We start from the raw sequence: 18,119 nt of genomic DNA on the forward strand, positions 1-18,119 counted from the left end.
TTTCCCCTGACTCCCTCCCGGCTAGCCGTGGCGCACTAACCCCTTCGGGCTATGTTCAAGCCGCCAACCCCCGTCCTCTCCCTGAGCTCCGACCGAAACCGAAACCCGAGCCTCGGCTCCCAGCCCCGCCCGCCCCGCGGGTGAGCACACAAGCCTCTCGGGCTGGTGAGTGCCGGTCGGCACCGATCCTCCGTGCGGGAATCTCTCCGCTTTGCCCTCCGCACCCCTGTTGCTGTGCTTTCCTCCGCGGCTCCGAAGCTCCCCGCTCCGCCTCCCGCAATCTCTGCCCGCGAAGGGGCTTCCTAGTGTGTGGAGACCTTTCCTCCTTCACAGCTCCCTCCCACTGGTGCAGGTGCCGTCCCTATTCTTTTGTCTCTGTTTTTAATTAATTTTTTCTTTTGCCCTACCCAGATACGTGGGAAGTTTCTTGCCTTTTGGGAGGTCTGAGGTCTTCTGCCAGCATTCAGTAGGTGTTCTGTAGGAGTTGTTCCACATGTAGATGTATTTCTGGTGTATTTGTGGGGAGGAAGGTGATCTCCGCGTCTTACTCCTCCGCCATCTTTCCACCGCCCATAATTACTTCTAATAAGGAAGTAAGCATCGAGTCACACCAATGACTTTTATTTAAGATTATTTGCGAGGGTGATGTGGGAGAAGGGTTGGTGAAGATGTGTGGGTGGCTCTTTAAATATCTCTCTTCACATTTTCAATAATTACTTTATGCTATTAAAATACCTTTTATCCTTTTTATTCCCATAAATGGGCAACAGAGCAGATCACACTCTGAAAAGCAGCTGGAGTGTGATGCAAGCTGTCTTGGGGAGCAGCTGAATCAACCACCCACTTGAGTCACTCAGCATCTGCAGACTCTTTACAGCTACCACTCCTGGGCCTGGTGAATTGGGGCTCAAAAAAACACAGCAGCATCAGTAGTGGAAACAAAGTACTATTTGGGCCCCTTTTCAGACAGGGTGGGCAGGTACGCTTCTCCACACTCTTCCTTCCCAGAGCTCCTTCTTTCCTCCACTTTCTTGCAAGACCTCATTTCCAGTGTCCGGTATTCTCTCTCATTTCTCTCCTTTCTGCTCTCAGGTCCCTGAAAAAGAAGGGTCAGAAAAGGGTAGATATGCCAACAGCTGACAACATTCCACATTTTTCCTAATTATCAGAAATGAAGAAAACCCTAATCATTTAGTAGACTTTCACATCTTAGTTTCTAGTAATAAATTAGCATAAGCCTAAGGGTGTTGCTAAAGGTTTAGTCATAAAATAAAGGAATAGGGGGCCTTGGGCATTAGCAGGTGGTCTATGGAGGAAACTCAACCTGCACACTACTCTGCCTCTAATGTACAGAGGGATGTGATTCCATGGCACAGTAAAATTAATATCCTTCTGGTGCTTTTTGAAAAGGAATGTGGCAAGGGAATCATACACGGAATGATTCTAACCTCCTTATGTTCACTCCCTTAAATTACAGGGCTTCCCTGGTGGCGCAGTGGTTGAGAGTCCGCCTGCCAATGCAGGGGACACGGGTTTGCACCCCGATCCGGGAAGATCCCACATGCCGCGGAGCGGCTGGGCCCGTGAGCCATGGCCGCTGAGCCTGTGCGTCCGGAACCTGTGCTCCGCAATGGGAGAGGCCACAACAGTGAGAGGCCCGCGTACCGCAAAAAAAAAAAAAATTACATTAATAGTAGGGTTTGCACTAAGTTTTCAGGTGAGGCCTGGGTAAAGAACAAAGTGTCAAGGAATGACATTCAACCACACAACATTCCCCAACAGGTTGCCCAGGGGTCTACATTCAATGACTGAATGAACACACACTGTTGTTCTAAGATGGGGAGATTCGGCACTAACTAGAGAGACCCTACTTCCTAGATTCTACACCTAGGCAGAGGGAGACAATCAATCAATAAGCCTAAAAGGAAATAAGAAAATAAAAGGTAGTGATAAGTGCAATGATAACTATAAATTTAGGGTGATATGATAGGGAACTGGGATGGGGGGTGCTTCTTTGGTTTCCATGGTGAAAGTGACTTTCAAAGGAATTACTGACAAAAGAATGGTGTTGATAAATGTGGTGGTATCTATTTTTACACTTCAAGATCATTACTCCTCCCCTCCTCCATTCCAGTGAACTGGAAACACTGGAGAACCCCTAAGTGCCTATGAGGTGAACATATGCAGTGGTGAGTAACAGTCATATGGGCAAGGTCATGACTCGGCCCTGCAGGGTGAGTTATGGGGATGTCTGGTTACTGTGGTGGTGTTAGCTACTGTACATTGTTAAATTGTTTTCATACCTAGATTATTTCATTTCTATCTATAATGGTCCATTAGTCAAAATCAGAAAGCAAAACAAATGATGAAGCTGAGATGCAAGTTAAGAGAAGCTTAAAAATTGTACTAGCTCTGTAAATGTGCCTCCAGATTATTTTCATTAGCTCAAGTGCTTGTATTAAATCCATCAGTCTGATCATAATTCATATTTAGCAGCCATGAATGTCTCTAATCCTTATAAAAACAGTATAAAAAAGAAAATATAGTGATGATTATTTGCAATTTGGCTTTTCCCTTATTGAGAATCAAGACTACCCAAAAATTGCTCATAAATAATGACCTGAAATATTATTTCTTATCTCATCACTTAGAAACAAAAATGTGAAAAATTATCAAAATAAGCCAGTTGAGTTTTTCAATATAAAAATGAAAAAATTTAATGTTGTTTGTCATGAGCAGGTCACAAAAGCAGTTTCTGGCTCTTCTTGATGCTAAAGGATGTAAAATCTAAATCTATGTATTAGTATACATTTGGCCCCCAAATAAAAGGCAATATATATTATTTTTAAATTGCTGAAAAATCACACTTTTTAATGTAGTTAGCTTTAGAAAAGTGTATCAATTGTTAAATAGAAAAAAGAAAGTATGCAATGTTCCAAATTTTTTATTTTGCATTAAGATAAACTTTATAATATACTCTTTAAAGACTGATATAAAATAAATACTGAATTTAAAATTATTTATCATGTATATTTATCACATAATATGAAAAATTTTTTAATGATTTTGAAAATTCCTAGCAGGTTTCTAGCTATTATACAGTTGTCCCTTGGTATCCGCAAAGGGGTTGGTTCCAGGACCACCCACAGGTACCAAAATCCATGGATGCTCAAGTTCATGGGTACAGAACCCAAAGACACAAAGGGCCGACTGTACATAACTATGAAAAGAGTTCTTGAGTCAAAAAAGTTGAAAATGCTGCCTTAGTTATCTTGGTACTCAAAAGGAAGAACTTGAGAAATGAATGAAACAAACATTTTTATATTTTAAGGATAATGTAATGAACACCTCTTTAAATAAAAACTGATTTCACATTTACACCCTTATGTAAATATGTGATATGAATATTTTTCTGAAGCCATCAGAATCAACAAAGAATTGTTCAGATTAAATTTTTTTTCAGAATATATTTATACCCCCCCTTGTTTCAGAAAGAATTTAAAGCAAGTCAGTCCCCTAATTAATATAATTAATGATTTCAACACGCAGTTTTGAAACAGGAATTTTTTCACGGCTGTTTTATTCCTGCCAAAAGTTCATAATGTGAATCTAATCATGAAGAACTATCAGATGAACTCAAACTGAGCTTCATTCTAAAAAATAACTGACCTGTACTCTTCAGATGCCAGTCCCATGAAAAAGACCAAGGCATTTTTCCAGAAATAAAATACCTTAAAGGGACATGAAAATCGGTTGCATTGCATGATCTGGAATCTCATTTTAAAAAATATTATTGGAACAACTGACAAAATATGAATAAGGTCAATAGATTAGATATAAAAGTTTTGTATTGGTGTTAATTTCCTGAGTTTAATTATTGTACTGTATTTATGTCCTTGTGCCCTTGTTTGGGGGTGGGAAGGAGAGAGAGGGTATAGGAAAATGTGATAATATATTCACATTTAGAGGAAATCTAGATGAAGGGTGTAGTTTTGTACTATTCTTGCAACCTTGCTCTAAGTCTGAAACCATATCTTAAAAAAACAGTATAAAGAAAAGACAAAACAGAAACTCTTAATAAGGTTTAGATAGAGTAAGTGACAGCTGTTCACTACTCCTCCTTCCTTATTCCTCTTATGATCCAGTAGAGAGAGCAGCTTACTGAAGGGGAATCGTAGATACACAAGGTCACTGTGACAAAAGTGAGGTGCCATCTGTGAGGCAAAGATGCACAGTGACAATCCCAACAGCCATCACTGCTAGGCAGAAAGCACCGCACTCAGGTGGACAATGAAGTAGGAAGCACCTGAGTGCCTTCCCCTGGCCATTCACAGAGCACAGCTCAAGACCCAGGTGGCAATACACCTAGGTTTACTTATTTGCTCTGCCTACTACATGGCAGAAACATATCATTATTCTTGTTTTGCAAAATAAAACCAAAACCAAAGACCCACACACACACAAAAAAAGTATTTTGCTCAAGGCCACTCAGTGAGCACGTTGCAGAGTTGAAAAACTACCCCCCAATTAACTGGTCTCTAGTTTATTACTTTATGTATCAAGTTTGGCATCATCAGTCGTGTTTCAATTCTTTCCCCCATTTCCTGCCTTTGTCTCCCTTGGGCTTCAATTAGACTCTGATGAGGCCACTGTGAATGCCTGGATTGCTCCTCTACTCCTGTATACTCACACCATAGTGTCCAGAGAGTTCCTTCTGTGTGTTTTTTAAAAGTACAGGGGAACACAACACCATCACAAACTATTTCCTACCAGATTAAATATGAGAGAACAAGAGCAGTAGGGGCAGTTTTTTCTTCTTCAGACAGTAAAAGGAGAATGAATCACAATTATTTATAATAAGGGTGATGAAAACAGAGGACCTTGGTAACAAAAACATTCCACATGTGCTCCTTTAGGAATTCTTCCTACACCACATGTCTTCAATAATAATAATTTTATGTACACCTGGGCTATCTAAAACTTTTATGTACACCTGGGCTATCTAAAACTGAGTGCCATTTTTCAATATTAATAATTCTATGTATACCTGGGCTATCTAAAACTGATTGCCATTTTTCAATATTAATAATTTTATGTACACCTGGGCTATCTAAAACTGAGTGCCATTTTTCAAAGATCACAACACCAACCTGTAAATGAAGAAGTTAGATTTGTTCTCCTCAAACTAGGGAAGGATGAATCCTTTGGGTTTCCTTTTCTAAAATGGTTAAATATTCAATAACTCTGTTACGTACCGAAGAGACAGAGCGTTTGGTTCTAAAGCAGAGTTGCTGTTCAAAGGACTCTGAAAATGCCTGAATTTTGGAATGGGATCTTCTTTTTGATTCCAGTGGCTCCTTGAATGACCCATCCCCTGAGCATTTTCTGTAATCCCGCATCTGAGTATGGCATTGGAATCCCTGGTCCTCATAAGAATGACTTCTAGGATGGCTGTCAGATGACATCATGCTGGGAAGCACAGGAAACTGGGAAAACAGAATTTAAAATTTTACAATATAAAGAGACTGCACAATATTAGCACAGAGACAGAATGTCCATAAATTACTAACCAAACAAATCTCATGTTGGACTGAAATTTTATCTTGATCAGTAGGAGCTTTCTCCTGCAATGAGGCAGTGGGGTCAGTTGGTCAAAACAGTAAGTAGAACATCCCAAGATTAGCTATGTTGCTCCTCTATCATTAGGGTGGTATAATAAAGTGTTCCAGCCTTAAATTGATATGTAAAAATAAATTTCAAAATGATCAAAATAAATTTTTAATGAAGCCATAAACATTTAAGATATAATACAAAGGCAAATATTTGTGTGCTTTCTGTATGGAGAAGGAATTTCTAAGCAAAAGAGCCATGGAAGAAATCATAAGGAAAAAAATTAATTTAACTATATAAAAATAAAGCTAACGTGCATAAAAAACAACATATAATATGGTAGACAAAAACTTTAAAAATATTTGCTGCATGTTTAATAAATATTCTGAAAATAAGGGTATTTCACATAATACACACAAACATAGAGGTCATGTACTACAATGACATCAGTGTTAAAATCACAATTGGAAAATGATGAAAAAAAAGATAGTTCAGATAAACCAAACTTCTGGAAAGAATTGTGACACTTGCTCTGTTAATTTCTCTCACTCCCCAGCCCACTCCACTCCAGCTTTTTCACTCACACTTTTTCTTTTTTGTTTGTTTGTTTTTGTTTTTGTTTTTTAAAAGGTATATTTAGTTCCTGTGCAAATTTTGCTGTAGTAGAGAATGCTGCAATGATACACATTTTGGATGTGTATGAATGTATCTGTAAAAGTGAAACAGGTAGGTTAATAAAGAATAAGTGCATTTTAAATTGTGATATGTATTGTCAAATTATTCTCCAAAGAGATGATACAAATTAATATTCCAAACCATGAGTGTGCCTGTTTCCCCAAACTGCCAACAAATAGGAAGAGTGAGATAGTATTATTGTTTTAATATGTATTTTTCTTATAATGAATGATGCTGTATAAACTTCATATGATAAAAATTGATGGAGACTTTAGGATTTCTTGGTATCTCATGTGTTACAGAGGATTAGACCCATTTCACAAGCGTGTGGGCAAAGGGGCCCATACTCTGGGATCCAAGACACCTAGGTTTGGAGTTTGAGATGAGGTCCCATTGATGGAGCACCTACTATGTGCAGACACACCTGCCCCTCACAACAAGCAGAAACTTGCTTTTCCACAGTGCTATTATTTATCTGAGAAAAGCTGATTAAATGGATTTTCTAAAGCTACATGGCTGATAAAGGGAAGAGCTAGGATTGCAATCCAAGTCAGTTGTAACCACACTCTGTGCTCTTTCTGCGTCCTGGCATTACTAACTGCTAACTTGGAGCAACAAGGCCAGCAGATCTGAAGTCAGAAAACCCAGGTATGTCAATCTGCTACTCACTAGCTATGTGACCTTGGGTAAATGATAACCTCTTTAGGGGCAGGGGAGGTCCTCAGGTTTCTCAAAGAATTTGTCAAAAAGCTGAAGTTGTTACCTTCAAGTCCTTCCAGGCCTCACTCTGTAGTACCTTGTAGTATGGCAAAAAATAGCTGTTAGCAGTTCCCTTATGTATTGAGGTGCTCCTATGTTGGGTGCATATATATTTATAATTGTTATATCTTCTTCTTGGATTGATCCCTTGATCATTATGTAGTGTCCTTCCTTGTCTCTTGTAACATTCTTTATTTTAAAGTCTATTTTATCTGATATGAGTATTGCTACTCCAGCTTTCTTTTGATTTCCATTTGCATGGAATATCTTTTTCCATGCCCTCACTTTCAGTCTGTATGTGTCCCTAGGTCTGAAGTGGGTCTCTTGTAGACAGCATATATATGGGTCTTGTTTTTGTATCCATTCAGCAAGCCTGTGTCTTTTGGTTGGAGCATTTAATCCATTCATGTTTAAGGTAATTATCGATATGTATGTTTCTATGACCATTTTCTTAATTGTTATGAGTTTGTTTTTGGAGATCCTTTTCTTCTTTTGTGTTTCCCACTTAGATAAGTTCCTTTAGCATTTATTGTAAAGCTGGTTTGGTGGTGCTGAACTCTCTCAGCTTTTGCTTGTCTGTAAAGGTTTTAATTTCTCCATCAAATCTGAATGAGATCCTTGCCAGGTAGAGTAATCTTGGTTGTAAGTTCTTGCCTTTCATCACTTTAAGTATATCACACCACTCCCTTCTGGCTTGTAGAGTTTCTGCTGAGAAATCAGCTGTTAACCTTATGGGAGTCCCCTTGTATGTTATTTGTCGTTTTTTTTCCCTTGCTGCTTTCAATAATTTTTCTTTGTCTTTAATTTTTTCCAATTTGATTACTATGTGTCTTGGCATGTTTCTCCTTGGGTTTATCCTGCCTGGGACTCTCTGTGCTTCCTGGACTTGGATGGCTATTTCCTTTCCCATGTTAGGGAAGTTTTCGACTATAATCTCTTCAAATATTTTCTCTGGTCCTTTCTTTCTCTCTTCTCTTTCTGGGACCCCTATAATGCAAATGTTATTGCATTTAATGTTGTCCCAGAGGTCTCTTAGGCTATATTTATTTCTTTTCATTCTTTTTTCTTTGTTCTGTTCTGCAGCAGTGAATTCCACCTTTCTGTCTTCCAGGTCACTTATCCGTTCTTCTGCCTCAGTTATTCTGCTATTGATTCCTTCTAGTGCAGTTTTCATTTCAGTTATTGTATTGTTCATCTCCATTTGTTCTTTAATTCTTCTAGGTCTTTGTTAAACATTTCTTGCATCTTCTCAATCTTTGTCTCCATTCTTTTTCAGAGGTCCTGGATCATCTTCACTATCATTATTCTGAATTCTTTTTCTGGAAGGTTGCCTATCTCCACTTCATTTAGTTGTTTTTCTGGGGTTTTATCTTGTTCCTTCATCTGGTACATAGCCTTTTCATCTTGTCTATCTTTCTGTGAATGTGGTTTTTGTTCCACAGGCTGCAGGATTGTAGTTCTTCTTGCTTCTGCTGTCTGCGCTCTGGTGGATGAGGCTATCTCATACTTTTTCATCTAACACTAATGTTAGTCAGGATATTGGTCTCCATGTTGCCAAATTCTGGGCACTTAATGGTCTTTAGTCACTCCATAGCATTCAACCCAGTTGCCTATTGAACCCTTCTGGAAACAGTCTTTCCCTTGCCTTCTACCACTGCACCCTCTTGGTTTCCCTTTGATCTTTCTGCCACTGTGTTTTGGACATTCTTGCTCACTTCTCCCTTCTAACTACTCATAATTGTTGGAGTCCCCCGACACTCTAAACTAGTCCTCCTTCCCTTCCTTTGCGTTCTTACTTTACACTGTCTCCCTCAATGTCTCACCCCCAGGCTTCAATTTCCATCTATAACTGAGTTTCTGAATTATTTGTTAGCCCAGACCTCTCTTCTGAGCTTCTGCCCACTCAACTTCTCCTCTTGGTATCCCACAGGCACCCCACCTGACTTGTCCAAATTTGAACTCATCATCTCTCCTTCCCAAGCCTGCTTCTCAGGTGTCCCAGAACTCAGAAACCAGCACCACCATTTGCCCGGTTACTCAGACCAGTAATTCAGAAGCCCCCCTCCACATCCAGTTGCCAAGTCAGCAGATTCCACCTCTTAAATGTCTCTCAAAACCATCTACTTTTTTCCAGCACGACTGTTACTACCCTAATCCAAGTCATCATTACCTTTCACCCAGATTCCAGCAGCAGCCTCGTAGTAGTGGATATCCTGCATTCATCTTTACTCATTTTATTTCACTTTTCCCACAGCAGCCAGCATAGTTAAAACAACGTCAGACTCATACTTGATCACATTTCATTTTACACCTCATCTTGCACCACCCTCACCTCTTCAGTGACATAGCCTCACTGGTCTTCTGTCAGTTCCTTCAGCTCACCTGCTCCTGCCCAGCACAGGCACTTTCACAAGTGGTCCTCTCTGGCTGTGACCCCGCACACAACCCCATCGCTTCACCTCATCTCTGGCTAATCACCCTTCAGTCACCATGGAAACTGCATTTCCCCAGAAAGCCTTTCGTACCACCCCAATTGGTTCAGGCCCCTGAACCACCATTAGATACTCTCCTGAGATCTCACACTTCTTCATGACACTTATCACAGCTGTCATCAATAATTTGGTTAATTTTGTTACACATCTCTCTTCTCCATTAGACTGTATGCTCCTTCATGTCAGGGGCTACATTTCATTCTCTGCTAGAATCTCAGTATGCAGCACTTTGCCTTCTTCATAGCATGAGTTCATTAAATATATATTGAATGAATAAATGTATAAAGAATGAAAGAAAAAGAAATACCAAACATAAAAATTGTTTATGCTTATTAGTAGTCAAAAATTATGTTAAATGATATCACATACAATTTTGCCTTCCAGGTTAGCAAAAAAAATTTTTTTAATAATACTAACACTAGTAAGAGTGCTGGGGGATAGGCACTGTCATTCCTTGCTGGTAGGACTATAAATGGATACAGCTTTCCTAGAAAGCTGTTGGCAGTATGAGTGAGTCAAAAGGCTTAAAATAATTTCCCTCCTTGGGTCCATACATTGCATGTTATTATGGGCTGAATTGTGTCATACCTCCCCCCGACTCCCGCCCCGCCAAATTCATATGTTGAAGCCCTACGTGAGTAGCTCAGAATGTGACAGTATTTGGGATAGGGTCTTTAAAGATTAAGTTAAAATGAGGCCATTAGGGTGGCCCTAATCCAATCTGACTAATGTTCTTACAAGAAGAGGAAATTTAGAGACACTAGGGATATACTCACGCAGAGGAAAGACCATGTGAGGACAGAGCGAGAAGGTGCCATCTATCAATACAAGCCAAGGAGAGAGGCCTCAGAAGAAACCAAACCTGCTGACACCTTGATCTTGGACTTCCAGCCTCCAGAGCTATGAGGAAATAAATGGCTGTTGTTTAAGCCACCCAGCCTGTGGTATTTTGTTATGGCAGCCTGAGCAAACTAATACACATATATAGAAACTTACTCTCAAAAAATAATCAGAAATATGGTTAAAGATTTATAAAGTTGGGTCTTCCCTGGTGGTGCAGTGGTTAAGAATCCGTCTGCCAATGCAGGGGACACAGGTTCGAGCCTTGGTCCAGGAGGATTCCCACATGACGCAGAGCAACTAAGTCCGTGCACCACAACTACTGAGGCTGTGCTCTAGAGCCCGCATGCCACAACTACTGAAGCTCTGCGCCTAGAGCCCGTGCTCTGCAACAAGAGAAGCCACCGCAATGAGAAGCCTGCGCACCGCAACGAAGAGTAGCCCCTGCTCGCTGCAACTAGAGAAAGCCCGTGTGCAGCAATGAAGATCCAATGCAGCCAAAAATAAATTAATTAAATAAAATAAATTAAAACAAAAAGATTTATAAAGTTGCTAAGATACGTGAGGTAAGTCTGTACAAATTAGTCCATTTACTGTAGGTCAGATGTGGTACTTGGTGCTATTGATAAATTGGGGAGCAAAACAGAGTGGCCCCCTCTTAGAACTTATGTCTGCAATGGAGATAAATAAATGGGGCATATGCCTACATCCTTGGCCAAATGCTATTAAGGGAATGTTCAAGGTGCAATAACAGGGTATAGCAGAGTAAAACTACATATATTTGGGTGGGTGTTGAGGTGACTGGGAGGATGAGGGGAGACTTCTGTGAAGGTGTGACAAGCTACAATCTGAAGGATGAGCAGGGTTAATTAGGAAACAGAGAACACTTGTCCGCCTGAGGATGAGACCATACGTGCAGAAGCCCTGCCACAGAAGGAGCTTGCCGGCGTAGAAGGAAGAGAAGTCTGGTAGGGCCAGGGAGCGCCTGAGAGGAGCGGGGAGGGCTGAGATGGGTAAGCTGTGGGGACATCATAGATGGGCAATCTTAAAACATACCCAACTGTGATCAAAGCCTTTGTCTGCGATCTGGGGTTGTTTTCTTCCTACTCCTTTTTAGTATTTTTCATGTCTTCTACAGTGATCATGTATTATATTATCAGGAAAAATACAATACTTAAAATTTGAGACTGGGACACAGAAGGACAGATATTATATAAGGTATCTGAAATGGTCGAGCTGATAGAAGCAAGAACAGAGTGGTGGTTGCCAAGGGCTGGGAGGAGGGGGATATGGGGAGTTGCTAATCAATGGGTATAAAATTTCAGTTATGCAAAATAAGTTCTAGAGATCTGCTGCACAACATTGTGCCTAAAGATCAATATTGCCTTGTACACTTAAAGATCTGCCAAGGACGGTGGAGCTCGTGTTGTATGTTCTCACCACACTAAGATTTTAAAAATAAAACTTAAAAATGTGAGACTGGGAGTGAAATGCAGATGTTTGTATAAATGTCCTTTTCCATGGAGAGACCTGAAAAAAATGCAAGAGTTTCCATCACGATATAAATAAACACTTAATATCTCCTTATAGCAGATGAAATTTCCAGTTAGTCTCTTTTGGTGTGGGACCTTGTGAGAAACAAGCTTAAAAGAGCTCTCTAATTGGTTACAGGGAGAAAGCTCCCACTTTTAAAAATGTTTACTTACTAAGCAAGCTCTAATTTTGGAATTTTATATGCCCTCTAATGTAATTTCCCTCACAAAGACTTGAATCAATGCCCTAAATAGCTGACTTTTTCAAGGTCTGGACTTGTCACCTCTATGGTCATGGACCAACCTTATGGATCTATCTCCCATGCTGTGAAGCAGGCTCTAGCATGTGGAGTGGGATCCCCATGCTCCAAGCTCAACACCTGGACTCCCCAGCTCCCAGGCTACAAAGCCTGCAGCAGGCATGGATTTTCTGAGCAATAACCACCCAGTGCCCTGACTCTCACTAGAAAACAGTGCTCTGAAAAACAATGCTGTTTCCTACTGTGGTACCAGAAAACCATTTCTGTCAAAAAAAAAAAAAAAAAAAAATCCTATATACTCTCTAACCCCAAGCCATAAGTCCTCACTTTACAAAAAAAGTTATGTAACATCTTCACTTCAAGAACTTAACTACTTGATGTTTTTTATTCTGAGTTTAATTGCAATCAACCTTCAATTGTACCCCTCCTGCCCTCTGAGTAAACACAAGCACCTGAGCCACCCATCAACAGCAAGATGAGAAACAAGAGGGAGAAAGATCCAGGTGTTGAGACAGTAAGACCCATGTTGAATCTTAGTGCGCCGTGTGTGTCAGGGACTCTGGGGACCATGCCCTTATCTCTAACCTCAAAACAAATCCTAACCTCAAAACAAGTCATTCTTCCCCTTTTACAGATGAAGAAAATGAATCTTAGTCTGGCTAAGTGACTTGCCTATGACATGTGACTAGTGACTGTGCAGGAGAGGTAAAGTGCCATGCCTAAGCATAAGACATACCTTCCTTGGCTGAATAATCCCAAACTTCTGTCTTCAACAGCAGCAACAACTTCATTCTATTTCTATGTGAAACTTCCTGTAAACGTGACTTTTAATAATGTACCAGTTGTAACAGAATTCGATTACGAAAGTAATAATAATTTGTAGGTCTTTAGGAATTAGTCTAAAAGAATTTTATGTGAGGAATATTTTATAATGTAGACTAATTGCCTATCAACAGAGCCAAGAGGGTTATAGTCAACTACCTATATATGGCAACAGCATCAGGAAAAAAAAAGATTCAAGTGTTCAACTCGTAAAGTGGTAGGTCAGGGCTTCCCTGGTGGCACAGTTTTTGAGAGTCCGCCTGCCGATGCAGGGGACACGGGTTCGTGCGCCGGTCCTGGAAGATCCCACATGCCGCGGAGCCGCTGGGCCCGTGAGCCATGGCCGCTGAGCCTGCGCGTCCGGAGCCTGTGCTCCTCAGCGGGAGAGGCCACAACAGTGAGAGGCCCGCGTACCCCACCAAAACAAACAAACAAACAAACAAAAAAAAACACGGTAGGTCAGTACCATCAGCGGTAACCAGCGGTTAAATATATCTTAGGTTGCTAAAAATGAAGGAATCATTACTTAATAGATGAAAATCAGGTCCTTTTGAGGACAAGACAAAATGATAAAAGGGATTTTTTTGAGTATAAGAAAAGGTTTGGAAGTACTCATTTTCAACCAAAGAAAACTTTATACCAAAGGACTCTCAAAAAGATCTAAGAGAAATCCCCTTCCCCTAGTCTAGCTCTCCCCCCGGTTCCATCATAATAACTCACTGGGCAGGGCAGGGAGGTTTTCCTGTAACTGGAGTCCTGTGATCCATGGCGGTCCCGGAGTCCTCTCTCATCCTCCTCTATCCAGCTGTGACCCCAGAAGCTGCTCATCCATTTGGCAAAAGACACATCATCATCGTCATCATCTTTGTGCTCCATGTAAAGGTGATTCAAAATATCGAAGGCCTGTTCCTAAATCTGGCAGAGAGAAATATTACCCAACAGGGCTGACTTGATGAAACCCAGGATCTCCCTCAAAAGACAAAATGAAACTGATGTTTTCAAATGGTCTCTGATAATGGAATCCTTAAAGGAGAAAGATTTACTAAACAACCACTTCACCATCAGGCAGCCTCTGGTAATGTCTATTTATAAATTGTGCAGCCCACATTCCCCTCCCCTCTCCCTGTCTTTTTAAATTGAGATGCTTTTTAATCCTTCCATTGCTGGGGCTTGTGCCTCGCAGCCTAAGGGTGGGAAGCACAGTCCACTGCCTCATTTTCCCTGTGTTTTGTTGCTGATGGCATGTGATGGCATCTCCAGCTGTTAATGGTGTTGGAGCATGACCTTCATAATATGCCTGTCACCTCCAGGCCAGCTCTGAAATGGGGCCACTTACAAGGGACAGACTCAGCCTGCAAGATAGCCAGCTATGGTGTGTCATATCTACAGTCAGATATTCTCCTAATGAATAAATTCGATATTGATATAAAATCTAGCTCCTGGGACAAAAGAAACAGGAGGAATTTTTTTGGGGGGGGTGATATATTATTTTTATATGTACGAAGGTAAATAATGTACATGTACAATGTACAAATCTTAAGTGTATAGTTTGATGAAGTTTTACATACATATACCCTTCTAATGACCACAACTATGCAGGTAAAGACATAGACTCTTTCCAGTACCCCAGCAGTTTCCTTCTTTCCCCCTTCCGACCTAACCTCCCTCCAAAAGGTTAAGACTTCTGACCTCTGTTACTGTAGATTAATTTTGCCTGTTTTTGAACTTTCTTTCAATGGAATTATATAGTATGTATTATTTTGTGTCACTTAACATTATGTTAGTGAGATTTATCCATGCTTTTAATAGTAACAGTAGTTCATGCTGTATAGTATTGCATAGTATGATTATCTAACCTTTAAAAATTCAGTCTAATATTGATGGCCATTTTGGGCTATCACTTGGGTTGTTTACAGTTGGGACTATTATAAATAAAGCTTCTATGAGCATTAGAGTCCCTGTCTTTTAGTGTTTTTTTTTTTCCCAAGGTAAGGAGAATATTACATTTATTGAGCCCCTTACTTTGCACCAGGTATGGAGTCAAGTATTTTACGTATGCTGTTTTCATTATTAACAACCCTGTGTCTGGGATATTTTCATCATATTTTATTGATGAGGAAGTTGAGATTCAAATAGATCATCACTTCCCCAAGGTGAAATTACTAATAAGCTTCACAGCCACATTTGAAGCAAGGAGTATAACAAAGTCCAGGTTCTCTCCACCATTCTGCCAGTATTCCAAGAAACTTTTGATAAATCTCGCTTTTTTTTTTTTTGAGTGGTTCAAACAAAATAAATTTTATTTATCTTCCATGAAACAATTCAGATATAAACAGCGAGTCCTCAAAACCATCCAGGACCCAGACTCCTTATATCTTTTCATTTGGCATCCCCTACAATGTTGTCTGGCCAGATGGTCAAAACTGAGTCACCGGCAATTGAGCATTCCAGCCAGCAAGAATGGGGAAAGATAGAAAGTAGAGGGCAAGCAACTTCCTTCTAAAGGAGCAACACTCAGTTTTGCTCACATCAATTTTGCTCACATTCTACTGGCAAAAAAATCATTCACACAGCTGCAACCGGTTATAAAGAAGGTAGAAAATGTGGTGTTTACCTGGAAAGCTATGTGCCTCGCTACAATTCAGAGATTCTCTTACTAAAAGGAAAAAGAGAATGGATACAGGGGACAATTACAGCTTCTGCCAGAGGCAGTGTATCCTGAAGTGTGTTAAGGAAACACTAGTTCCATGAATTGTCCAAAACACAAGTTCTTTATAGCTCTACTTATCAGAGCCTTTAATGCACTAATGGTTAAACGCTATGAGGGAGGAATAGCTTTGCTACATTACCTAGATTTATTTGACCATGGGATCCATTTTTCAAAGGTCAACTCTTAGAGCTAATATGTGGTGGAATACATTTTGGGAAACACTACTCTGGAATACTACTCTCTTTTTTTTTAATAGATCTTTATTGGAGTATAATCGCTTCACAATACAATTAGTTTCTGTTGTACAACAACGTGAATCAGCCATATGCATACATATATCCCCACACCCCCTCCCTCTTGATCCTCCTTCCCACCCTCCCTATCCCACCCCTCTAGATGGTCACAAAGCACCGAGTTGATCTCCCTGTGCTATGCTGCTGCTTCCCATTAGCTATTTTAAATTTGGTAGTGTATATATGTCGATGCTACTCTCACCTTGCCCCAGCTTCTCCCTGACCACCATGTCAAGTCCACTCTCTATGCCTGTGTCTTTATTCCTGCCCTACAACTAGGTTCATCAGTACCTTTTTTTTTTTTTTTTTTTTTTTAGATTCCATATATATGTGTAGCATACGGTATGTGTTTTTCTCTTTCTGACTTACTTCACTCTGAATGATAGACTCTAGTTCCATCCACCTCACTACAGATAACTCAATTTCGTTTCTTTTTATGGCTGAGTACTTGCCATTGTATATATGTGCCACATCTTCTTTATCCATCCATCTGTCGATGGACATTTAGGTTGGTTCCATGTCCTGGCTATTGTAAATAGCGCTGCAATGAACATTGTAGTGAATGTCTCTTTTTGAATTATGGTTTTGTCTCAGGGTATATGCCAAGTAGTGGGATTGCTGGGTCATATGGTAGTTCTATTTTTAGTCTTTTAAGGAACCTTCATACTGTTCTCCATAGTGGCTGTATCAATTTACATTCCCACCAAAAGTGCAAGAGGGTTCCCTTTTCACCACAACTTTTCCAGCATTTATTTTTTCTAGATTTTTTGATGATGGCCATTCTGACCAGTGTGAGGTGATACCTCATTATAGTTTTGATTTGCATTTCTCTAATAATTAGTGATGCTGAGCATCTTTTCATGTGCCTCTTGGCCATCTGTATGTCTTCTTGGTGAAATGTCTATTTAGGTCGTCCACCCATTTTTTATTTTAATTGTTTGTTTTTTTGATATCAAGCTCCATTAGCTGTTTGTATATTTTGGAGATTAATCCTTTGTCCATTGTTTCATTTGCAAATATTTTCTCCCATTCTGAGGGTTGTCTTTTTGTCTTGTTTATGGTTTCCTTTGCTGTGCAAAGCTTTTAAGTTTAATTGGGTCCCATTTGTTTATTTTTGTTTTTATTTCCATTACTCTAGGAGGTGGGTCAAAAAAGATCTTGCTGTGGTTTCTGTCAAAGAGTATTTTTCCTATGTTTTCTTATAAGAATTCTATAGTGTCCAGTCTTACATTTAGGTCTTTGATCCATTTGGAGTTTATTTTTGTGTATGGTGTTAGGTAGTGTTCTAATTTCATTCTTTTACATGTAGCTGTCCATTTAAATCTTGCATTCTTAAATAGAGGCATTCTTGGACATTTTCCATATAAAAATTCCTCCTTGAGCTGTAAAAATTGGCTTAACTGTAACCAATGTACCTAGAGCACTACTCTACAACTTGTGTTACTAAGGGAAAGTAACCAAGGCACAAAATGGCTTGCAACATTTTTATTTCTTGCTTTAAATAACAGGGTGCATGCTTGTTACTTTGTAATATTTTAATTAAAGAATGGAAGAAGCCTGACTTCTCAATGACCCAGATGAGAAAAGAAAATACATAATTCTATGTCATCACTGTTGGTTGTCTCTGTTATTAAAGAAAGAAATCAGATAATTTTTCTTGGGGAAACAGGACCAGGTCTGTCCACAAAAGTTGACTATGGATGGACCTCTTCTTTTCTATTCCTCCTAAGACAGAAGTGTGTTTTCTTCCAATTTCTGAAACAAAATAAATCTGTGGGCAGGGGATGGAGAAACCAGAGCAGATAATATCTAATTATTACTTCAAAGTATTTCTGGAAAAAGGAAATAGAACTTTATCTTAAAACCTCTTTGAATAATATCTATTTCTTGGACTTCTGTGCCCTCCCCTTAATGCCTTATACACAGAAACAACTTAGGGGGCTTCCCAGATGGCACAGTGGTTGAGAGTCCGCCTGCCGATGCAGGGGACACGGGTTCGTGCCCCGGTCCGGGAAGATCCCACATGCCACGGAGCGGCTAGGCCCGTGAGACATGGCCGCTGAGCCTGCACGTCCAGAGCCTGTGCTCCACAACAGGAGAGGCCACAACAGTGAGAGGCCCGCGTA

The 18,119-nt window shown here is 40.1% G+C and overlaps 1 protein-coding gene across 1 annotated transcript; it reads right to left on the reverse strand.

Annotated features, from left to right (window-relative positions):
- Positions 1-946: 946 nt before the first annotated feature.
- LNP1 (leukemia NUP98 fusion partner 1) lies at positions 947-13,866 on the reverse strand. Its single transcript, XM_007453196.1, has 3 exons — positions 13,711-13,866; positions 5,256-5,486; positions 947-1,096 (listed from the first exon to the last, which is right to left on the reverse strand). Exons 1-3 carry the CDS (start codon positions 13,864-13,866, stop codon positions 947-949), a joined length of 537 nt encoding a protein of 178 aa, XP_007453258.1.
- Positions 13,867-18,119: the final 4,253 nt, after the last annotated feature.

The sequence above is a fragment of the Lipotes vexillifer genome, unplaced genomic scaffold, assembly GCF_000442215.2.
Source record: "Lipotes vexillifer unplaced genomic scaffold, Lipotes_vexillifer_v1.1 scaffold963, whole genome shotgun sequence".
Taxonomy (NCBI): domain Eukaryota; kingdom Metazoa; phylum Chordata; class Mammalia; order Artiodactyla; family Lipotidae; genus Lipotes; species Lipotes vexillifer.

What these genes read in the sequence shown, in the direction of transcription:
- LNP1 (XM_007453196.1), bottom strand. Translation starts at nt 13,866, where the DNA reads ATGGAGCACAAAGATGATGACGATGATGATGTGTCTTTTGCCAAATGG. An exon ending in AAACCTCCCTGCCCTGCCCA is followed by an intron (nt 5,487 to 13,710) that starts GTGAGTTATTAT and finishes CTGTTTTCCCAG; the next exon opens with TTTCCTGTGCTTCCCAGCAT. An exon ending in CCAAACGCTCTGTCTCTTCG is followed by an intron (nt 1,097 to 5,255) that starts GTACGTAACAGA and finishes CTTCTTTTTCAG; the next exon opens with GGACCTGAGAGCAGAAAGGA.